Here is a 23,072-nt window from a genome sequence, read left to right on the forward strand (position 1 = left end):
AACCCTAGAAAATCAGGCATTTAGCCTTTGGCCGCTATGCCCCTTCGCACATGTCAATATCTCACTTCAAATATTTCTCAAAAATACCAGCGCATCTCCGGCCTTCACAGTATCACCTGGCTGCACGAGCACCTTCTCAATCCTGAAGGACTGATCAACACCATCCTTCTTATCCCCATTGTGAGAGACCGAGACTTCCATTTTCATTGCCTCAAGGATGGCAACAACTTGAGCAGAGGATATAACATTGCCATCTGCAACATTGACTTTCCACACGTTTGCATCGAGAGGGGCATACAACGTCAAAATGTCAGGGTCTGGCGATATTTTGTCAGCACGCTAAATCGGTGAATCCTTTTCCATATTTTCAGCTCACCTTCTCTCAGGAGTTCAACTTCATCAGCAGGAACATTGTTTTGCGCCTTTTCCTCCATCCATCTGTCCATCGATTCCTTTTCCAAGGCTAACATCTTTACCTGTGCAGTGGCTTGGCGAGACTTAAACGCTGCTGTTTCGTCTCTGGTTTGTTCAAGAAGACGATTGTGGGCGCTCATGTCGAAAATGACATCTTCGTACTGGAATTTGTAACAACCAGACCGAAAACGCGCCATATCACGCTCAAGCTCTTCCTTTTCTACTCGGTAGAAGGTAATTTGATCAAAGTCACGGAACAGACCCGGCTGACTTGGCGAGAAATCGGGTTTAACTCCCAATTGGTCGAAGCAGGGAATCGTTTGGCCCGTCATCTGATATCCTCCCGGGGAGTCGACGGGATAGATGCTGTTGAAATTAGCATGCTGATTTTATCTTCAACCTCAGTAGTATGGGAAAAGGCTTACTTCATGCACGATCCACCCCAGCTGACACTTCCTTCCGGGGTGTACACTCGACTGGGGTTCTGCTTGGGGCATGTTAAACGATAACGGGGATCAACCGGGAGACAGATAGTATCGCCACAGAAGAACCCGACACAAATAGCCATGAACTCGACCGAAAGGAAAATATCGACCAATTCATCCTGGGTAATGCCGTTGATATTGGCCACAAAGTCCATGTTACTCGGTAAAAATGGAGCATGTGGTCTCTGTGTTTCCATATATCGCTGGATGGCTTCCTGCTGAGCCGGGCTTTCGAAGCAGATGGGAAGACGGAATTTTCGACTTGGAACGTTGGAACTGCTGAGATCGCCGACGGTTTCTTGCAACGATACCAAAAGTTTGACAAGGGCTTCCTGGGGGATCTTCAGACCGTCGTAGTGGATGAGGAGCGCTTTAATTGGTTGCCTATTAGTCCAAGTCAAATATCATCGAGACGAGAGAGAAAACTCACAATTGCAGCATCCGGTGGTCTTGTAGACGGCTCGTCTCAAAGCTTCGTCAGATCCTTGAGACTTCTTGAATGCTTGGTCCAAAGCTGTTACTCGGCAGCGATGATTGAGATTAAATTTCCCATCTCCAAACTCGACTAATAAGAACTCATCCCCACCCTGCCAGTGGCCGTTAGAGGTTGATGGGTAAAGCAAAGTGGAGTATCTCTTACCTGCCTAAATGTCATAGGAATTGCAGATTCTCTCAGTTTGGTGCTGTGAATCAATGCCTTTCCCCAGGTACCAGAAGCAGCTGACTCTGGCAACTCGGAATTCGAGATTGGCTCGATGGTATTCACATCGCACTGGCCGGCTACAAGCGCCAACACGTTTTCCAAAAACTGTTCCAATTTAGTGCGAGCCCGAAGGGCATCCTTTAATGATACCCTGCGGTATTGAATCGTGTCGCCAGATTTAAGTTGGCCCATACGCCATAGACTGGCTTTCACAATCGTGGTAGAGGAAATGAAACCGCCAAGATCAGGGGCGTCCACCGGAAAGATGCAAGGACTGGAATCGCCAGTTGAGTTAGTGGGTAAACCTCAATATATTTCCAGCCGAAACTTGCCTGTCTCCCGTCCAGTTCAATGTTCCGTTCGGGTACCCGTATTCAATCACGTTGCTAGGGTGCTGTCCACCCTCGCCCCCATCTTCTCTTGCCCATCTAGGAGCCGGCCCAACAAGGCGAATGCCGCCTCTTGTGGCATTATGCGATACATCCCTGAAAGAAAACAGTTAGGAGTGCCTCATAATACATCTTTCTACCGCGGCCGCTGGCATAACATACCAAATTGTGTTATAGATCATGTCGATATCTTCGGATACAATGTACCCTTCATCGTACGGCCCAATCATAGCATCAATATCCCAGTGAGAGGAGTATATGGGGCGCAAATGGACGGGCAATGAGATTTTGGGCTCTGCCTCAACTCCCTCAAGCTTCGTAATGGCCAACATATCACCTGGGGCGAGGGGTCTTCCTTGATACCCACCAATTCCAAGTAGAGGGGAGGTTGATTTTGATCCAAAGTATGGGGCACTGTATATGCGATTAGTTTTGGAATGAACAATAAATATTGATGTATAGCTCACATTGCCGGGAATCCTCCAAGAATAGCGAGATATGCTATAAACAAGTTAGCAGGTTAGACACGGAATATGGAGAATATTCTACCTCGACAGCCTCCGGATCCCTTCAGCTTTCCAATCGATAATGTTTGACCAGGTTTGATATAGAGTCGTGTCCACATTGGAGCGTCGGTTCCATCAAGTGACATTTCCATTGGAGCACCACAGACAGATATGCATGCCGGAGCTAGAAAACGTAGCTCCGGTCCTTTCAGTGTAATTTCCAAGCCTTCGGTGGTGGAAGAATTCCCGGCCAAAATGTTGGCAACTGCAAACAAGATATATTATCAGAACTCTACGCATGTAGAAGAGCACCAAACGTGGGTAATTCGATACCTTGAAATGCCAAAGGATCCTGATATCTAAATGTAAGCCGATGAACATTTCTAAGCCTCACGGAGTTCAACTAACCATCGGCCCTGCTTGTGGAATTCCCCGCCCAGCTGTTGGGCGTCCTGGATAGTCTTGTACTGTTGTATACAAACCTGGTGATATGACATCAATCGCAACCGGTGTAAACTCGAAACTGGCCAAGAAATTGGTCAATGTATTACCCGTGAGGAATTCACTGGATTGAATGATGCCGTGCAAAAAGTCCAAATTTGTCGGCGGGCCACAGAGGGTCGAGTGCGACAGGACACCGCCCAACTTTTCAATAGCCGCTGTTCGGTTGAAATCATGCACCATGACCTTTGCGATCATAGGATCTAAAGTTGTCGAGTCAGCCTATGCTTCCATATGACATCTTCAATTCAACGACAGACCGTAATATGTGGAAATTCGAGTTCCAGTAGCGACCCACGTGTCAATTCGAGTGCCGCTCACCTCCCTCCATTCAACATATTGCAGCAATCCAGGAGACGGAGAATAGTTTCGCGCAGGATTTTCTGCATACACACGAACTTCAATCGCACAACCTGAAGGCTTGTCTGGTTGCAAAGATTCCAGATAGCATTTGTCCAGACCTCCGAGATCGCATAACTCCCGATCGGCGTTTTGGAGCATGAGCTTTACGATATCAAGTCCGTAACAGAGCTCGGTAATACCGTGCTCCACTTGAAGACGAGTGTTCATCTCCAGGAAGAAGAAATCACCCGATACATCATCAACTAGGTATTCGACTGTGCCTGCAGATCCATAGCGAATGGATTTGGTCAAAGCAACCGCTGCAGAGGTGAGCTTCTCGCGAAGGCCTAATACTCATCAGCCGGTGATGCATAAGCCATCCGATCGAATTGTGGCAACTGACCTGGGTGCCTTTCCACGAACGGGCTGGGGCACTCTTCGACAACCTTTTGATGACGGCGTTGAATTGAGCACTCGCGCTCTCCGATATGGATTGCATCTCCTAGACCATTACCAAAAACCTGGACCTCGATATGATGGCTCTCAGGATAGTAACGCTCCATAAACACGCCAGCATTCTTAAACAACGTTTCTCCTCGGGAGCGGACTTGCGCCAAAGACGCTCGGACCTCTTCCACTGATTCGCATATCATTAAACCCATACCACCACCGCCACCGGTGGCTTTTAACATGACCTAGAACATATCATTGTCAGCGGGCGTTGCCAACTGCAAATGATGACACGGAATCGTACAGGATAACCTAATTCATTTGCCGCTTCCACCGCCTCGTCCTCCGTGACGAGCAGTCCCTGTGTCCCGGGGACAATTGGAACCCCAGCTGCCACAGCAATCTCACGAGCTCGATGTTTCAGCCCAAACGCTTCAATGGCCTCGGACTTAGGGCCCACAAAGATCATCCCGGCATTGGCGACAGCTTGGGCAAATTCCACATTCTCCGACAGAAACCCATAGCCTGGGATAATGGCATCCACTTGACGGGAGCGCGCGATTTCTATGATTGCATTTCTATTCATCCATCGTCGTCTCAGCCTCAGAGCACGGCTTTTGGGAATGGCAGGGGACAAACCCGTTGATGTATGCGGTAGAATCGTCACCCGGTAGTAGGACCGCCTCATCTGCCGCCAGGATGTGTTGTGAGGTTGCGTCGGCGGCAGTGTAGATTGCAATTGTACGGACAGCTAGCTCTCTATTGCAGAGTAAGCGTTAGTTGGGCTGTTACTGACAACCTTGGAATGGTCCCTTCTCTTACTTGGCCGTTTTGGTGATTCGAACGGCGATTTCACCGCGATTCGCGATCAGTAAAGTTTTCAATTTCTCCATTGCGACAGCATTGATCCCATCAAATTCCGGGGACTCGCCAGTAGATATGTCGATATTAGTATACCCCAGTTCCATTCGGCCGAGGTTCATAGATAAGCTTATCGTCTCCAACAGCTTCGAGCGTTGGGGTAATTGTCGTGCATCCGACTGGCTGGAAACCACCGCCTACCTCGGAGATTCATAAAGAGTCTGGATATTCCCGGCTCGGATCCTTGTATCATTTCGCCTTTAATGTCTCATGCGAAAGAACACAGACGAGTGTACCAGGTATGTGGGCCTTGACTCATTAACACCCCGCATTTTCCCTCTGCCGATCCTCTGACTCTGTGCCCAGGCCTGTGAGCCTTGTAGAGAGAAAAAGGTGCGCTGCGAGTTGGGATCGGCCGATTGTCCGAATAAACCACCTTGTGCGCGATGCCGCAGAGAGAGCAAACAATGTTTCTTTGCCGCCTCACGGATAAGGAAGACTGCCAATCGGAAAGCCCAACCTCTTTCCCGAAAACCCAGGTCTCACCCTGCGACTTTCTTTCCTGATTCGACACCTGTGCCTCAGAGCAATATTACTCCTGTAGAAGAAGAGAGCCAAACAGATGGACGTGCTGCAGCTGCTTTGCTTGAGGGTCACCCCCGAACCTACCATGACGCATTGACATTGCTATCCGAGGCTTGTGAGCACAGTGAGACTCGAAAGGGGTCGACTGATGGCTCACCGACCAATCCTCACTCAGGCGTCAGCCCGAATCCCACCGACTCACCGCTTGGCATTCATACCGATACCAGCAACAACAAAGGCACCGATGAGGCCCTTCGTGCCTGGTCAAACCTACGTTTTGTCCGTGGCGGGCTTTTCACAGCAGAGGAAGCGCTGGACATGGTGGATCATTTCTACAACTTCCACTCTGCCTTCTCGCCCGTTGTGCCGGAATACTTCCGATGTCGTTCCCAACACGCGACGCTGCTGGAGGAGGAACCCGTCTTGACAATTACCATATTGATGATTGGGTCGCGATACCGAAAGTGGACGGGACCAGCTGCGGTCGCGCGTTCCTATATCGTTCATGATCGCATTTGGAGATATCTACAGGGGATGATTTCACGGTTGTTTTGGTCAGAGGATCTGTTCGTGGGTGAATTCCTTTCTCTCAGAGGGCCACGGCCGGCATACACAAACACTTGGTCGCATGGGTTCCGCACGTTAGGAACGTGCGAAGCATTGTTGTTGTTGCTGGATTGGCATCCTCGGGCTCTCCACTTTCCGCCCCCCGATGAGGATACGTCGTCGATCGTGATCCCGGAGCCAAAGATACCGCGCAAGAGTGCTGGTACTGCCGGATATTACGGGCCTGGGTCCGGACACGACTGGCTCGCTCGATCGGATCGCCTGTGCCACTCCATGCTTTCCACTGTTTTGATGCTGGCAACCGAGATGGGTATTTTCTCCGAGGATAATTCTTTTTGGCAAGATGAAGCCGGGCACGACCATCTGAAGGTCGTTCGTGACCACGAGAGATTTCACCGTATACGGTGCTTGATATGGGTTTACGCGACCCTGCAACCGGGTCGACCAGGTATACAGTTCCTCAGCAAACAGGTCCCATGCGACGCTTTTGAAAGGGTCAAGCTAACGAAGAACATGGTATATCGTAGGACGAAGAAACCCGACCCCATGCACTCCGATAAAAAGCCCCGGCATTCGGAATGATGATGCAACGGAATGCTGGATGCGCGTCGCAACTATCATAAAGAATGCAAACGACCTTCTCTTCGTCTCACCGAGACATACAGGAGAAATCATTTGCAATGGACAGTACCTTCAAATTGTTCGCAGCCTTGAGCCACTTCTAAACGAATCACTCATTGAGTTTGACCATGCCAAGTGTATGTACCAACCACCCCATTGTGTGAATCAACGCTCATTCGAATCTAGTGGCCAAGCAGACCCGCTATATCTTGAATATTGAGTACGAGTATGCCAAGCTCTGTATTTTCAGTCTCGCTTTGCAAGCTGCAATCAATCGAAATTCCCGTGACGGTGCAAGTGGCAGACCGGAGACCTGTTCACGAGGTGCTTCAACGGAAGAGGAGAAGCATCTAAGGGGAACTGCTACAGCTGCTCGGACTATACTAAGAACGGCCCTCGATGATCTAATTCCCCATGGAAGTTTGACCTATATTCCCGTTCGATCATACTCTAGGCTTCTTGGTGCAACTTTGATTCTTCTCAAGGTAAGTCGCTCTCATCTTTCATTGTCTTTCGTCGTTCCTTTATTTTCCCCTCATCATCCTAAATCGTGGAATTAGTGCTGCGCCGCTGGCATCAGCGAGATCAACATACCCGCGTCCCTTGATCTAGTCCGACGAGTCGCTGTTGGTCTTCGCAATTCTGCGGTCGATGATACTCACTTGAGTACGCGCTGGGGCGATCTTCTCGAAACCCTCGCTAGTCGACTGGAATCGCGCCTGGCCCAACCAACCACACCCAAAGCGTGTAATATGAGATTCCCATCGTTAGCAACCCTGTCAAAAGATCACGCGGGCGCCACTCAGGTCTCCCATGAAACTCAGCCGTCGACGATACAGTATGCACCTCAAGATATACAGGCCAGTGCTGATCTTGGGAACAATAATTTCTTGGATGTGAACCGGTCGAGTTCAGGAGATGCTAAACGTGACACGCAGTTTGATGCCTGGTCGATGTGGTGGGATGATCAATTCTCCCAGGTGAATCTCAATTACATGCCTTGGTTTCCAACCTTAGGGCTTGTGGGTGGAAGTGATCCCCAGTTCTCAAATGATGCGGCTGATGGCATTTTTGAAAGTACTGGGCGACCTTATTGAGCATTGATTTACATTCCGTCTAGAAAGTCTGGCGACATAATTGAATATTCCTCTGTTGCCATCTTTCTATACGCTTTTTTTACACCTTCTGTCCCTCTTCCTAAGGGTCTTTTTTCGGGTCTTTTCTAGCATTATTTCGAGTATAGCCGCCAACGATCCCCTAATATCGGCATAGTGGAATGCCGTCAACACGAGCAGTTTCCAGACTTTTTAGACACAATGTAGCATCGCCAGGGAACACGTATACCTGCTTGTATATAACAAACCAAGTCGTTCCCTTTTAAACCAACTTTGGTTCCATCATGTAAATTTTTATTTTCTTTTTCCTGCGAGAAGAGACCTCTCATGTCTTGGATCAGGTTGCCTTTGCCCACCATTTTCTGGCATCTTCAAATGCCAGATTAAACAGTGCGTTTAGTCGCACGCAAGTCTTGTGTGACGACTGCTTATTATTGATTTTACAACGGTCGCATATTTTGTGGGTCTTAAATTGCAGGCAAATAGAAGCTCTCGGGTTAATGGAGTCGGCACGCCCCGGATAGTGCAGGAAAGCGGCGTGATTCCGAGCCGGGTCAGCTCCAAAAGGTGGACCTATTAACACGTACGAGTGAGGCAAATAAAGTAGACACCTATTGCAAGATCTAGAATGTTTAACTTTGACCGACGGCTGGGTTTATATTGTTTTCTTCATTATCTTTTACCTACTTCTAAACGATTTCAAAAGACTTCCACGCCCGCACACCGCAGAACATCCCTCACACTCTTGTTACTGCCACTATCACTCATAAACAATCCACGGACGGTTTCCAGGTGCCATTATGGGACCTATCAAGCACAAAGCCCTAATCAACGTTGATCTGGGAGAGGGCTTTGGAAATTGGACAATCACTTCCGATGAAGACTTGCTTCCATTCATTGACCATGCCAATATTGCTTGCGGATTCCATGCTTCGTATGTCTTTCTATTTTCCCTCTGTCAGACTCCCACAATCGGAACGGTCGATCGCTCGCTAGAAATATTACGCGAAACAATCTCACCAGCATGGTAGCTTTGGCTCACACGTCTTTCTTCTGGTAGTGACCCCCTCATCATGATGGAAACCGTTCGCAGCTGCAAGGAACACGGCGTGAAGATTGGAGCACATCCCGGCCTGCCAGATCTCCAGGGCTTTGGCCGTCGTGAAATGAAACTTTCACTGGATGAACTTACTGCAAACACTGTTTACCAGATTGGTGCACTCAAGGGGTTCTTAGACCGGGAGGAAGTCCCCCTTCACCACGTCAAGCCCCACGGGTCGCTCTATGGGATGTGCTGCAGAGACTATGAGACTTCGATGGCCGTATTTAAGGCCATCCCCAAGGGTGTCAAAGTGTTTGGGCTTCCTGGTACTTGTATGGAACAAGCCGCCAAAGATTTAGGACTCGAGTTCGTCGCGGAGTTTTATGCGGATGTCAAGTACAATGCAGATGCTTCTCTCTTGATCGAGCGCAAAAAGAAGTAAGTGCTTTATTCTTATTTTTGCTTCCCCTGATATCTAATGTTGTCTTTGTTTTCACTGCTGTAGGGCTTGGGATCTTGCTGAGGTCGGAAGACGTGTCACACAGCAGATGGAAACATGTACTGCTTTTGCGATCGATGGATCAACCTGTGACCTGCCCGTCAAGGATCACCCTATCTCTATTTGTTGTCATTCCGACGTTCCTGGGTGTCTGGAGTTGGTGAAGGAGACAAGAGGTGTTGTCGACACCTTTAACAAGGCTCACTTTCCTAACAACTAGATATATACATAAATGAATGGTCAATGGATTAAACAAATTTGTGATCGTTATACTTGTATTATGTTATCCTGACAACCATATTTCTGTTAATGTCATCTATCATTCTGTTCCGAGCTCTTTTTTTCAGTCACGATACGCCAACTGGTGTAAACCATACTGAACGTCCACGGGTACCCCAAATACCCCAACAAAAGTCACCCCAAATGGCCCCAAGTGAATCCGATTGGCTACACCTCAGATAGCGGGAAACGTCGTTTGGAGTCGAACCGAAAGAAGATGGAATCCGATTGAACGGCTCTGTCTTAGCTCGCATCTTATCAATTAAACTCTTGATATCAAAATGACTCCAATTCACTAACAACTCCTTGCTCGGCCAACGGGACCCATATTTATGGTGATAATATCAAGTAGAAAGGGAATTAGATCAGCCATGCATTGCGGGGTATCACTTGGCGGCTTTCACTCGCAGCAATATATTCAAGTCCCTGTTAGATTTCTACCCCAAAAAACCGCGATCGGTTGGATAGGATATTTTTATCCCCGTTCTCAAGCCGTGTATGATAAGCCATTTTCAGAAGCCTTCGTGATTAACTGAACTCTGAATTCATAACGGACTTGGAGTAGTCAGATAAGAAACACGCATTAAAATACCCAATTTCTTTGTTTTTCAATTGAAACTCAAGCTTATACATTGGTTATCCTAATCGATAAACTTCAGACTAGAGGATTCTGTAAATATTTTGGGGTATGCACAACCCTTATATATCTCCGGCCTGCAGTATCACTAATTCTTCTACCATAGGATTCAAATCACCACTTTGACTGAGGGTCTCTAAAGTTGGACTCCGGTGGTACTATCAAACGAACTCCCGCAGCAAGATAAATACTGAGTATTTTGAATTGCCTCCGCCCAACAGCAAAAATGGACGATTCTTTTCCCATCCCCGGAACGGTCCAGCAGGTGGATGTAGACCACACCCTGCCCCTCAGACATAATAAAGAGCAACAAGACATCGTCCTGATTCCTCGCCCAAGCTCTCATCCCGATGACCCTCTGAATTGGTCCCGCTACCGCAAATTTCTGAGCAGCACCTGTCAAATGTCCTGGTGCTTCTTCGCCGCAGCCCTCATTAGCGGTCTGTCCTCCTCCTATCTCCTGATCTCGGATGACACAGGGATTTCTGTGGCAGATCTCAGCACAGGAAATGGCCTCATGTATCTCTTCATGGGCTGGGGTACCTTGTTGACCCAAAACCTTGCGCAGGACTTTGGTCGTCGACCAGTCTTCCTAGTTGGCATGCTGGGGGCATCGCTGTTGCAGATCTGGTCTGCATATATAACGTCGGTGGGCGAATGGTACGCCAATCGAATTCTTCTTGGCATTTTTGTTTCACCCCAAGAAGCCTTGATCGAGCTCTGTATTGCGGATATCCACTTTGCCCATGATCGAGGCTTCCACATGGGGATTTATAATTGGACTTTGTGGTGCGGTGCGTTCCTGTCACCCATCGCTGGTGGCTTTGTTGCTGAGAGGTTTGGCTGGAGATGGATCCAATACATCCTGGCCATTATCTGTCTCTGTTTCACAATTGCAACGTTCTTTGTTTTTGAAGAGACGATGTTCTTCCGCCAAGTGAATATTCAAGAACCGATATTTTCCACTCCAAAAGACACTAGTACTCTGAAGTCCTCGTGTGACACCGATGGCAAGATGGAGTCAGAATCTAAGGAGCCAGAGAGTTCCGGTTTCACTCCCGTCGTTGTTGAAGAGAGTTACCAAGTTAACACATACGCCCAGAAGCTGAAATTATGGGGATTCAGACATCCTTCTCAGCCATTCAACTTCTTTCGGTCAATCACTCTTTCCTTCCGACTTCTATGCTTCCCCACAATCATCTTTTCCGGCCTTCTAGTTGGAAGTATTCTCGCCTGGTACAATGTTTTAGGCGGCTCCTTAGCGGAAGTTCTGGGCGGTGCGCCCTATAACTTTAGCACCGAGGCGATCGGCCTCACCTACTTCGCAAGTGTGATAGGAGTTTCGATTGGGTGTTACTTCAGCGGTTGGCTCAGTGATATCCTTGCAATCAGGCTGGCCAGAAGAAGAAATGGTATTAAGGAACCCGAAGACCGTCTCTGGATGTTCTTAATCCCCGTGCTCGCTCATCCTCTGGGGTGTCTTCTTTATGGTGTTGGAGCAAGCCACCACATTCCATGGATTGGAGTTGTCATTGGAATGGCCTTAATCTGCATCACTCTACCGATGGGATCTGGCCTAGCCATTACCTACATCATTGACAGTCAAAAGGAACTGGCGGGAGAGTCGATTGTGACTGTTATTTTGATCCGTAACACAATCGGTGGGTTGCAATACCTCTGCAGATCAATCAAGGGTTTTTTTAATGTGAGCTGACAATAATTTGCTAGGTTTCGCTTTTGCATATGCGGTCAATCCTATGATTACGAACATGGGGTTGCAGAATACCTTTATTCTGATAGCAGTGCTGGGAATGGTTTTCTGGAGTGGCTGTTTGCTATGGATTAAAATTGGAAAAGCGGCTCGGACATCCATTGCCAAATCCTACTGGAATCTAGTTGAGAGCCATGGGCTTGCTGCTCACTGAGCTTCCCTTTTGATACTTTTGGGGGAGGATATCATCTCTTGAGCCTCTGTATAAAGTGGCATAATGTACATTTATTTTTCAATTTAAATTCGACAATGAAACAGCCGAGGTTCTTAGTTCTTATAGGCAGGCCGTTACCTTTGCCTTCGAGTCCCGAGGTAGTCATAAGCTCCGTGTTATGAGACCGTGTTATGAGATCGTCTTCCTTTACCCTTAACATCCTCCGGCTATAATATTTAGTCTCGCTACTATAAGTATTACGTCACATGATTTCCAATCTCATATTGTACCGTAATCTTTATGCCCCTTAATATGCTAAGGTGACTACACTCACACCAGAAACAAGAAACATACTTTGATCCCGTACCTCGGCCCTGCCGTATCTTGTGATACATGCCGGCCTCGCTTATGAGTACTCCTCTCTTTTTATCAGAGAAAAGAGTGAAGTTATGATACTGAGAAATGGAGGGATTATGTAGAGCAAAAAAACGAAAACAAAAACATACAACAGTGAGGATTCGCTGGTGGTCACCCACCCAACTACTAACTCACCGGCGTGTGGCTTAAGTACGGCTGAGCGGACGGGAAGCCCTGTTTTCCACACCCTATGGTCGTATGTATCATGTTATGGATGAGAAGGAATTATACAATGTAAAGGGTTAAGGTGGTGGTGAGTGGGTGATGGGATAGAAGGGTGAGTGCGCTATAGATAGGTTGAACTGTTGTGCCTAATATTGATCATCTAGGCTCCTAGCCTACCCCTAGGTAGTATATGTTCAGCTTTAAATACTCTATACGGAGGAATCTCCGTCAGACAGCAGGGAACAACGGAACAATTTTGCAGACCACAGCTAATTTAGGGCGTTGTCAAGAGAAGATCAAAGGTAATAGAGCGTCTATTATTCTATAATAATTCCATGCATCATATGGCGAATCACATACACTTGTGTGGTCATCAAAACTTTAATGTGAGGAGGAAGGTGACCAACCGCGACGAGTAGACAGGACATGGTTGTAACCGATCACGGTGCCATGACGAGAAGAGGGGTACCGAAAAAGGATGCAAGGAGACCCCGTCCACGGTCGCGGGGCCACCCTCAGAAATCCAATTCTCGAATTCAGGCGAGCTCACCAGATTCGACTGACCCAGCTCGATTGCATCAAGCGGCGCTGTCGTAACAGTATCGCCCTCAGGCGTGTTAACACCAGGCGCCTTGGCGCTGTAGGTGCAGAGAACTATGGCACTAGCCAACAAGCCAGCAGGTCCTAGTACGTTGCACAGACGTTGATCGTTTGGTTTGTAGAGTCTGCTCTCACGCTCATAGATACGCCTCAATTGAGCGGCGTGGTAGACCGCCTCGCGACCGTCGGGAGATCGGGCCCAGATACTGATAACATTTTCGATGTTGGCTTCCTGGCAACCCGAGCAGCATTTCTTGTGCTCGAGCAACCGGAGGTTGGCATAGAGCTTGAGGCAGAGAAGGTGGTACAGGGTAAGGTCGAGACCGAGGAAATGGTTACAGTCGCTTAAACATTCTCCAAAGAGGGCTTCTTCCAGCTTGTCGGTATGTTCAATGTGGATTCGCCAGTCCTGCAGATATCCTTTCCAGAGCTTGACTCGGTCTGCTGTGCGGTTCAATTCGGGTGAGCGGTAGTGTCGATGATGTTCCTCGTGGGCCTCTTTAGAAACCCCCCATAGCTCCGACAAGAACGCACAGAGACTGAAGTGATTATCCTCCAAGGACAGTTGAGGCATTCGAAGATACCCAGTCATAAACCCCCGCGACTCCAGTCCGTCGCGAACCATTGTGGAAAATGCACTTTTGGTCCGTCCTGCCGGTTCATACCAGTGCAAGTTTGTTCTGTCCGCCCTGGTCTCTGCTCGCCATAGATCGTCTGACACGGGAAGCGGTGGTCCGAATTCTTGGTAACGCATGGTAGGGGGGCGATCGAGAATAATGCATAAATAGGTATCAATGCGTAAAATCGCGTATACCAGCCTAATGAGGTATTAGAAAGTGTGTGGTTGTAGATATGAGGAAAAGCCCGGGGTGTACCGTTTCATCTCCTCGGCTTGGACCCATCGATCGTCAGCGGAATGTACGTGTTCTTCCGGGTGCCAGCGATCATCCAAGACACCGAGCCGTCGCAAAGTGAAGATTGCAATGTCGGTCCACTGTGCTGCCCAGTTCAAACTAGATGCAGGTGCCTTGGACTATTAGTTAACCTGTTCCCGTTTTCTGGCTATCGAGGAAGAAACCCTACATCTCCGAGAATCGCATAGATTAAGGTGATGACCAATGCTTGTAGAGTTGGTAATGGTATGTCAGTTGTTGGGTCTGCTGTCACGGCTTGTTCCGTCTATTCCAATATTAATATTTCCGTACTGCGAAGCTTGGTCCACCATGGAAGCGGCACTCACTATCTTAGGCATTAGTGCCCGTGTGAGTTCCTGGTTAATTGCGCACGGAACCAGATGGTGATGGTTAACGTTTTGCATCGACATCAATAGGTTGGCTAACGCACTTGTCAACAGATTAGTCTGCTTTTCGGGTGCAAAAGTGGGAATGTGTAAAAATGGCCACGCTTGATGGAAATGTTCGAAGTCAATAGATTTGACCTGTGAAGTAACGAACTGGACTTGGCTCGTAATGGCCTCGTGCGGCTGCAACCACCCGCTGGATGATGCTGGGGGAGATATCTCGGGGCCAGTCATTCTGGGTATTGAAGTAGCTGTGTTTGCTAAATTTGATCAGAGTCGTTCTTAAATGTAATAGCTTGTAGCTTCCACTCACTTGAAAAGCTGCAACTGAGGGTAAAGGTCGGTACATCGCTCATGAATATTTCAGACGATTGATCTGTACCGAAGTGATCTCTGGTTTCTGAAGGTTGCCGTACTAGGGGGTCAAATTGAAAGCTCGTAATGTCCAATGTCTCGCCGTAGTACAAAGGAGGAGTTGTGTTCGGGGTGGATGTGGTTGTGTCGATCCCGGACTTCATGCCCATTAATAGATCGGTTAGCGGTCGCAGGGGGTCTTGATCTGCCTCCAGATTTCTCGAGGCAGGAGAAATATTGGCAACACTGTTGCTTGCACTTCTGTTCATCGGTGGATTCCAATCTAGTTGCATGGGGGGTATATCCTCTGGAATTGGCATGATCGGATTTCTAGCCCCCTCGTGGACTACTTCCTCTGTAGGTTCCATTGACCTCTCCTCCTCCCCCAGGGAACCCTTGCGGATCGATCGCGTGGCAGGGATGGATATCTGCATATCAGATGGTCCACGCACGCAGGGTTCCCCGCTGTCGGCACATGTGGAACAGGGGTAGTTCGAATCACACTTTGTTTTACGACGGCGACACGTTTGGCATGCTAACGGTGTTCTTTTTGCGTCCTCTGGAGGTAACTTATGCTGGAGCAGGTGTCGGTTCAAAATGTCACTGTTGGATCGATCAGCCGATCGTTTTCTACAGCCAACACGGCAAGAGAGCAGCGAGCGGCTCTTACCTCCTGGAAAAGCTTCGCCCACAGAGGAAGCATTTATGTCGACGCGAGCTTGTATGTGTGACCAGATGGCGATTGAGATGCTCTTTTCGTAGAAAGGATTTACGACAGTCGGGATCAGTGCAGACAAAGGGACCTGACGAGGCGGCGGGGGCTCGACGGGAAGGTGAAAATGCCATGTTCTTCTCGGACAAAGTCGATCAAGGCGATCAAGGCGATCAAAGGCGATAATGAGTGGATTAAGGATTAATACACTTCCCCGGTGTAGAGGGAGTTGGCGCGGGGGGGGGGGGGAAACCCAGGAGACAAACAGTGCTAGCACCAGGGGGGGAGATTCAAGGGGGAGATTCAAGGTCTTAAAAACAAAGATCGTGATTGTGGGCAGTCTCTACCTCGGAAGACCGAGTACAACCTCAATAACCCACTCTATGGCAGAAATATGCAGGCATAGAGATGTCGGAAGATACCCGTGGACGATCTGCAGACGGACTCCCCTGGAAATTGGCCCCCAATCCTACAGGTTGCTCCACACAAAGGGAAAGAACGACGCGCCAAGCACACACAATTATCCGATTGTTGAAGATTTTTCGTCAAGAGTAGCCTGATTCTTAGATCCAACAAGCTCCAAGGCCCGTGTGAGTGGTGGAGCTGGGTAGATACATGTGTATGATGCAGCGTCCATATGCGGGTGATGTAAGACCACTATATTGTTCTTGCCTTCTCTACTCCTCTCCTCTCCTCTTAGATTCCTTATCTGGTTTTTGTTTCTTCGGATAGCAACTCAAGCTTCGTTTCGTTGCTCCTTTTCTCTCTAGATATGGCGCTCCCCGAAGATTTCCCTTATCTACGACCTCGCGCCGTCAAGCTACCTACAAGCGCCAGGTTCCTGCATCTCCGAGGCCGTTAATCTATGGTCGAATCCAAGGATTCCAATCCTTTCAACCAATTACGGCCGATGGCAACCCCAACTTAACGAATTGCCTCCTTTTTTTAATGCGCTTTCGGCTACATTCGTATCCACGGTGACCAATAGAGAAGAGCGCACACCTTCGCCGTAAATGACACGTGCGCTGGTAGCTGACTGCACATAGACTTGGGTTGTGGCTATGCTCTGTCTTGACACTAACGTGCATATGCAACTAAGCGACGCCAAGGTCCACGGGAGGTTGGGTCCTCCCGGAGATATATTGTTTGGAGAGCCCTGCTACCTATTTCTCGCCTGCTGAAGCCCACGTGTGTTTTTTTCTTCGTTTCGAAAACCACCCATGTGAACCTTGTAGCATGACACAGATATTAGTGCCCTTGTGCGTCGCGCGGTAACATCGCTGTGAGATTGACACCCGTGGAGGGCTTATCACGGAGAGAAATGGTCCGTGCGCGCGAACTAGGCCTAGACATCACGGACAGCGTCGGCTGCAGGCAGCAACTTTATGTTGCCTTGTACCTCAGGCATCAACGCCTTTCTGTAACTAGTTACTTGGGTCTTGACACGACCCTACATATTCATCTCGCAAAATGGTCTATCTGTGCAGCCTATTGATTACATATGGTACATAGAGCTACACATATCGGCCAACTTTGTTCTTTCCTCCACGTGACTTACCCTTAAAGGCCTCTTCGATCTCCCCAAATGTCCGACCTTTTGTTTCATGCATGAAGATGACGCCAACAACGACAGTAATAACACAACATCCACCGAACAAAAAGTACGCACCGAAGCTGCTCTTGGCAAGGAGAACAGGTGTCGTCAAAGCCACTAAGAAGTTGCAGACCCAGTTGCTCGAATGTGCCAATGTGGTAGCCGATGCTCGTGTTCGCTGGGGCTGAATCTCGGCGCTATACACTTTGACGGAGATACCCCAGGTGACAGAGTAAAGAGCGGAAAAAAGGTAGATGCAGACGATCACAACCCAGCGACCGGCACCAGTAGTTTTGTGGACGGCATTTCCAGCATAAAGACTGCCCATCAAGAACATCAAGACCCCCATTACAACCCCGCCATAGATAATACTGCTTCGGCGGCCCCATTTATCGGCATAAATTAGCCCCGGGATGGTAACAGCGAAGATCACAAGCGCTGAAACACCAGAGGCCAGAAAGCTTGCTTCCGAAGAGGCAAGACCGGCCTTTTGAAATAACTGTGGAGCATACTATCGAGTTCAGGTCAGCTACTGGCAGTTGTACCGAGGCATGGGTAGGATTTGAGCGTACATAAAGGACGCCATCAATGCCACTCATCTGCTGCATGCCCATCAAAAAGACTGCAAGGATGGTCCGGCCCAAGACATCTTTGGAGAAGATAGCAAGAAGCTTATCCATAGTTCCATATTTAACCTTCTCAGTATCCGAGCCAACTTCCTGTGCCCGCACTTGCAGCACAACCTTCTCACGCTCTGCGCGGCTGACGCCCAATTTGTCCCACGCCTCTTCGGCCATTTCATAGTGACCATGAAGTCCTAGCCACTGAGGCGACTCTGGTAAATAAAGAAGTGAAAGTCCACATAGGATCATAGAGAAGACGGCAAGAAGGATAAACGGCATGCGCCATGAGAGTGACGAGTGAAGGCTCGAGGTTCCATAACTGATGAAGTACCCCATAACCAATCCTAGGGTAGTGGCCAGTTGAGGGCCAGTTGTCAGGGCGCCTCTGGTGCTAGTTGGTGAAATTTCACAAATCAGGACGACAAGATTCCCAAGGAAAAGCCCTTCCCCAAGGCCTTCCACGACACGGCCAACAATGAACATGGATAGGGCGACAGCCCCAGCTTCTATTGCAGCTCCCACACCGAAGATAAAAACACCGATGCAGATTCCCTTAGGGCGACCAAGCCGATCGGCGACATGGCCCGCGAAGAAAGAAGAGAGTGCTGCTGGAATCAAGATGCATGAGACGATGAGGCCGTGGATCGTGGAGTTTTGACTACCAAATGACTTTTTGAAGTCCTTCATGTCGGTCACCGGGCCGATAATACCCGTATCCATCCCGAAGAGCATTCCATTTGCTGAGCATAGAATGCATGCTAGCATATATTTCGGCGGATTTTTGAACTGCAGGGGAATTAATCCCATTACTTCGGCTTTGGGATTTGCACGACAGATCCGAGAAGATATTATTCAAGAGCTCGGTTGTTGAAAGTGCGAAGAAAGTCCTTGCAAAAATAATAAGACGAAAAGAAAACTCTTACCCCTCTAAGATTTTTGCTTCCCAATGCCCAGACCCACGTAGGGCAGTCATTATTACTATGTATCCGGTACATCATACGGAGTACAATGTTCCCTTCTATGGACCTAGTTAGTAGATTAAACTGCAATCATTTCTGACTCATTCTATGTAGTATAATTCCCTCTTGTTCTTGCAAAATTTGGTTGGTTGTTGAAACTAAGAGGTATATTGTTCCACACACACACACAAAAATTAGTGCCAAAAGACTGGACATCGGAGAAGGGTCCTCCGGCGAGATTGTATTTGTCCTCTTCACGGGCCGAATCGACGTGTGAGAGGAACGAGCGCCGAACGTTTTGTGGGCCGTCTTCCCATTACTATCTCGGGGTATCTCCTGGGGGTTTCCCCTCGTTTGTGAATTTTTTTATGGGGCTTCTGGGGTTTAACCGGTCATTTTTATGGGGCTTGTGAGATTGATTCAAAGGCATGTCGGCTTTTCAAGCGGATGCCAAGCCGGGCCCGGTTAAAGGTTTGGTTAACATATCCGCGGTGGAATTGTGACAACATATTTTGCATATACATTAACACTAGTACCCCGACAGGAAATCTAGTCTTCTTACCTACTTTGGCTCATTAACGTTTCCATAGGGTCCTCTGAGTCCGAAGAAAGCAAAGACAGTTTGCTTACCGATAACAGATCACCAATGTTCGTACTGCCATCTGGAGCTAGCATCCTTCCACCTCGACCGCTCCTGAGATCTTCGATTTTACGACGACCACTCATATACAAAGTATTACTGATTGCCGCATAGACTGCCAGTAGTGCTAGATCAGGAAGGGAACAGGCTGTCTGTGGCTTGTGAACTGAATGATAATATTCACTGGTAACATGTACCCGATCAGGGTAGTAAATCCAGGAAATATCTTGACTTTGTATCGATGAATAGTCCTAGTAGCCTCAAGAACGAAAAACTCTCCAAACTCGAGAAAAAATACGGGGTTGTTCATTATGTCAAGCAACAAAGCTGGCCTCCCTTTGTTGCCATGAGGCTTTGTTGTTCCCACGCTGAGATCAATGACAACTCCGTCCATAGAACTTGAACAATAGCCTTTGTCCTTTGTCCCTGTATTTGTTCTTTGAATAGAATCGAATAAATGCCGACTCGCATAGCATAAATACTGTTGGTGCCCCCTTTTCGAGTTCTCACCACACAAGCATTTGAATTAACTTCCATATCATCCAAATGCTTCAATCAGCCCTTTACCGGATCCTGCGAATTTTCTTCGTTACCCTTGACTTCTGGTTCAACACCGATCCCCCAATAAGCCGAGTCCAAAGGAGCGGTAAGCCCTCAGAATCAACTCCACTTAATATCCTGACTTCTTCGCCTGGTGTCAAGGAAATCGAAATGTCATCTTCTGACCTAACCCAATTGGAAACCTGGGAGGAAATCTACAAAGCGGAGTGCCTTAGTTTTAAGGCTAGTCTTGAGACCCAAGCTCAGATCCTGAGAAATGATCCGGAAAGTCAAGGAGTAGATCGTATCGAGGATGTTCGCAAAGAGCTAATCTCACTTTCCCATCAGACAGAGCGAATCAAAGAGGCTGCATTTGAAATGGTCGACGAGACCCCGGACAGTGTATATGTGCGCAATGCAACTCCCGGGTGGCTCTCTTCCCGATTTGGAGATCCACAGCTAGAACAGGTATGTATTAGCATGGAATACAGCTTGGACCGATTGGCGTTTGAACTTAGATTCGACCCGTCAATGGACCTTATGGTCGCCGGGCACCTTGAGCAAATGACCGACGATATTGAAATGGACTTTCTTTAGATAGTGCTAATGCACCTAGTTATTAATTCATTTGAGATCTGTAATAGATCTTTCAACTTGTATTACTAAATAAGAAACGTCGCCCCTTGTGCGGCGTTTACAACATTCCGATGTCTTTTTCAGTGTCTTTCAGATATTTTTTTGATATGCTTCTTAAGATGTTTTCATAGCTGCGTCATACTGAGGCCACAACAGCCATAATAGTACTAGTAGTTTGGAAGCTTCAGGCGTCCGGCTAATGTAACAATTAAGTAGATAGCTCTCTCCTCTCCTCTCTCTTTCCTCTCTCTTTCCTCTCTCTCTTCTCTTGTTTCATTATCATTCATCTCTCTTTCATCTCTCACTCACACCCACCAATCTTTCTTTTATCTGTCTCTACCATTTCTACAGAGTATCGGCTTCTCTTTTTTACTACATAGTGAGGATCACTAGCCCGCATACTCTACATCAGGGCCCCACAGTGGGACTGAACTAACCAACCACAGCCAATTACCACCCAGCCTCTGATATTGCGGGGCAGGCCCTAACCAATCACAAAAAAACTCCTTCCGCCATCCGATCATTGGCAATGGCGACCGACGAGGATACCGACCATCGAGCCGGTGACACCAAACCCGACTCCGAAACCACCAACACTGGCCAACTAGCCAGCCCTCCAAACCTCCAGGATATCGATGACGACAACGTCGATTCCAAAGATGACAAGGTCGATATCACGAACGGCCTCCGCGATGGTGCAGATGTGGGTGCACCAGAAACGCAAGGGTCTGACCTACGAAAGTTGACCCAAGTCATAATTACGAACGTGCCTCAACTGAAGCACAACTCGAAAAACCCCGAAAGATGGGTCCTTCGAGTGAAACTTGCACTGGCACAACTCCGACTGCAACACTTGATCAACAGCAGTGTGCCCCGGCCAGCCAGAGGCCAACACAACTTCAACAGATGGGTACAATGGTCTCGTACTGTGGCCAGATGGCTATATCTCCAGGTTGATGGGACCATCCAGGAGAAACTCCAGCGTCTCCGCAAGGTACCTAGCACAGCGGATGCTTTATTCGACAACATCATGAAGATGGTTCGAGAAAGCGACAAGGCTGTGAATGCCCGACCCGGAACCCACAATTACGACAGCCGAAAGAAATCGGATGTTGAGACTGTGAGAAAGTACATCGCGACACACCAACCCAGTACCACTTGCTCGGTTTGACCCTACTCCCCACCTCTTCTTTGCGCTACCGACGTCATACCCATCAGCTATATCGTTGAGTTTTGTTGGGTGGTATAAGGCCCCCCGTCGGGTCAGCACCTTATACACTTGGGGAGAGTACTCTTCCCTTCCATCTCCTCTCTTTCTATCTCTTTCTATCTCCCTCCCTCCGCTCCGCTCCATGGTGAATGTACACATCCGTTCTCTCCATAGAACTTTACCATTGAGTAGCATTCCCTTGAGCTTCAATAGAGAGAAATATTTCCAAATAGGCCGACTTCCATGACCCTTCTTCAAGTCCTACTACTCTAGTAATATCACGAGGAACACTCGCAAGAGCTTACACGTGTTTTCCCATGTGAATTAACCGCCCAATGACATTGTTAATAGCAGATAAAATGTGTCGTATCTAGAAATCAAGGAAACAAGTTTTCAAAAATAAACTGCCATTCTGCTGTAGAATTCTACCTAGTTTCCTCCACTCTTCGTTCTTTCATTTTTAGTAACCATGAAAACCACGGCAGAATTCATCATCCAAAAATCATTAATGAGCGTATACAGTTCGTGTCGTCATGCAAACCATGTCTTTCCTCCAACTAAGCCAAATTCCCAATACAAAATCATTTCCTCCAAGTCCGAAAACAAATCAATCCCACTTTGGATTTGGCGCGTATCAAATTTACTCCTGCTGACCAGCGACAGCCTTGGTGTCCTTGTTCTGATCCTGGTTCTGTCCGTTGACGGGGTAGTTCTGGTAAGAACCGTAGTTCTTGTAGTTACCGTAGCTCTGATACTTGCTGTTCTGGGAGCTGGGAGTAACCTGAGCGTTGTTGGCGGAGTTCACGTTGTTGTAATCGTTGCGGTTGTTGTCATTGTTCTGGTCATTGTCGGCCTCACGCCAGCTACGGCGGTGGAGAGTGTTGACTTCTTTGTTATCGCCAGCTTCGTTCACACGGCGCTTCTCGTTTGCGTGCCATTGGCCTTTTTCGTCAGTCCAGCCGTTCTGGTCGTTCTGGTTGTTGGCATGCCACTGGCCATTGGCATCGGTCCAGCCATTTTTGTTGTTTTGTTGACCGTTCTGGTTGTTGTCCCGCCATTGGCCATTCTGCTCAACCTGGCCGTTCTCGTTGTTCGCATGCCACTGACCTTTGGCATCAGTCCAGCCATTCTGGTTGTTGTTGTCGTGCCACTGGCCATTCTGGTCAACCTGGCCGTTCTGATTGTTTTGGTTGTAGCGGTCATCACCGTTGTTGGCAACGAACACGCCGTGCTGCCACTGACCCTTTCGGTACTGTCCACTGGGGTCCCACTGGCCGGCCACGTCGTTGGGGTCCACGGGAAGCGCGAGGACAGACAGAGGGGAGACAGCCACAAAAAGGAGGCTGTTGAGGATGGAGTAGCGCATCTTGAAGGGACGTCAACTCAAAGAGATTGAAACGA

General features: G+C 48.3%; 9 protein-coding genes across 9 annotated transcripts; 5 read left to right on the forward strand and 4 right to left on the reverse strand.

Annotated features, from left to right (window-relative positions):
• Window positions 1-66: 66 nt before the first annotated feature.
• On the reverse strand, window positions 67-4,773 carry N7471_002470 (bifunctional urea carboxylase/allophanate hydrolase; the record flags this gene model as incomplete). Its single annotated transcript, XM_057275190.1, has 16 exons — window positions 67-317; window positions 377-780; window positions 840-1,269; window positions 1,330-1,486; window positions 1,540-1,876; window positions 1,971-2,087; window positions 2,154-2,405; window positions 2,459-2,492; window positions 2,541-2,762; window positions 2,831-2,849; window positions 2,906-3,201; window positions 3,259-3,687; window positions 3,744-4,035; window positions 4,095-4,368; window positions 4,430-4,549; window positions 4,613-4,773. The coding sequence occupies 16 exons, from the start codon at window positions 4,771-4,773 to the stop codon at window positions 67-69; spliced, it is 3,795 nt and encodes a 1,264-aa protein (XP_057139828.1).
• Window positions 4,774-4,914: 141 nt separating this feature from the next.
• Window positions 4,915-7,521, forward strand: N7471_002471 (Zn(II)2Cys6 transcription factor domain-containing protein; the record flags this gene model as incomplete). The annotated part of the gene is made up of 5 exons (XM_057275191.1): window positions 4,915-4,950; window positions 5,018-6,251; window positions 6,331-6,561; window positions 6,611-6,909; window positions 6,985-7,521. The coding sequence occupies 5 exons, from the start codon at window positions 4,915-4,917 to the stop codon at window positions 7,519-7,521; spliced, it is 2,337 nt and encodes a 778-aa protein (XP_057139829.1).
• Window positions 7,522-8,333: 812 nt separating this feature from the next.
• On the forward strand, window positions 8,334-9,300 carry N7471_002472 (uncharacterized protein; the record flags this gene model as incomplete). The annotated part of the gene is made up of 3 exons (XM_057275192.1): window positions 8,334-8,473; window positions 8,600-9,019; window positions 9,087-9,300. Coding segments are annotated over 3 exons (774 nt in total), but the record flags the coding sequence as incomplete, so codon positions are not given.
• A 922-nt stretch (window positions 9,301-10,222) lies between these two features.
• On the forward strand, window positions 10,223-11,921 carry N7471_002473 (uncharacterized protein; the record flags this gene model as incomplete). The annotated part of the gene is made up of 2 exons (XM_057275193.1): window positions 10,223-11,657; window positions 11,725-11,921. The coding sequence occupies 2 exons, from the start codon at window positions 10,223-10,225 to the stop codon at window positions 11,919-11,921; spliced, it is 1,632 nt and encodes a 543-aa protein (XP_057139831.1).
• A 955-nt stretch (window positions 11,922-12,876) lies between these two features.
• N7471_002474 (fungal specific transcription factor domain-containing protein) lies at window positions 12,877-15,191 on the reverse strand (the record flags this gene model as incomplete). The annotated part of the gene is made up of 5 exons (XM_057275194.1): window positions 12,877-13,921; window positions 13,979-14,130; window positions 14,187-14,282; window positions 14,344-14,663; window positions 14,717-15,191. 5 exons carry the CDS (start codon window positions 15,189-15,191, stop codon window positions 12,877-12,879), a joined length of 2,088 nt encoding a protein of 695 aa, XP_057139832.1.
• Window positions 15,192-16,983: 1,792 nt separating this feature from the next.
• On the reverse strand, window positions 16,984-18,493 carry N7471_002475 (putative MFS sugar transporter; the record flags this gene model as incomplete). The annotated part of the gene is made up of 2 exons (XM_057275195.1): window positions 16,984-17,574; window positions 17,636-18,493. 2 exons carry the CDS (start codon window positions 18,491-18,493, stop codon window positions 16,984-16,986), a joined length of 1,449 nt encoding a protein of 482 aa, XP_057139833.1.
• A 1,338-nt stretch (window positions 18,494-19,831) lies between these two features.
• On the forward strand, window positions 19,832-20,422 carry N7471_002476 (uncharacterized protein; the record flags this gene model as incomplete). The annotated part of the gene is made up of 1 exon (XM_057275196.1): window positions 19,832-20,422. The coding sequence occupies one exon, from the start codon at window positions 19,832-19,834 to the stop codon at window positions 20,420-20,422; it is 591 nt and encodes a 196-aa protein (XP_057139834.1).
• A 568-nt stretch (window positions 20,423-20,990) lies between these two features.
• Window positions 20,991-21,632, forward strand: N7471_002477 (uncharacterized protein; the record flags this gene model as incomplete). Its single annotated transcript, XM_057275197.1, has 1 exon — window positions 20,991-21,632. One exon carries the CDS (start codon window positions 20,991-20,993, stop codon window positions 21,630-21,632), a length of 642 nt encoding a protein of 213 aa, XP_057139835.1.
• A 679-nt stretch (window positions 21,633-22,311) lies between these two features.
• Window positions 22,312-23,037, reverse strand: N7471_002478 (uncharacterized protein; the record flags this gene model as incomplete). The annotated part of the gene is made up of 1 exon (XM_057275198.1): window positions 22,312-23,037. The coding sequence occupies one exon, from the start codon at window positions 23,035-23,037 to the stop codon at window positions 22,312-22,314; it is 726 nt and encodes a 241-aa protein (XP_057139836.1).
• Window positions 23,038-23,072: the final 35 nt, after the last annotated feature.

This window comes from Penicillium samsonianum (assembly GCF_028829775.1).
Source record: "Penicillium samsonianum strain IBT 33392 chromosome Unknown utg000002l_segment0_segment0, whole genome shotgun sequence".
In the NCBI taxonomy this organism is placed as follows: Eukaryota; Fungi; Ascomycota; class Eurotiomycetes; order Eurotiales; family Aspergillaceae; genus Penicillium; species Penicillium samsonianum.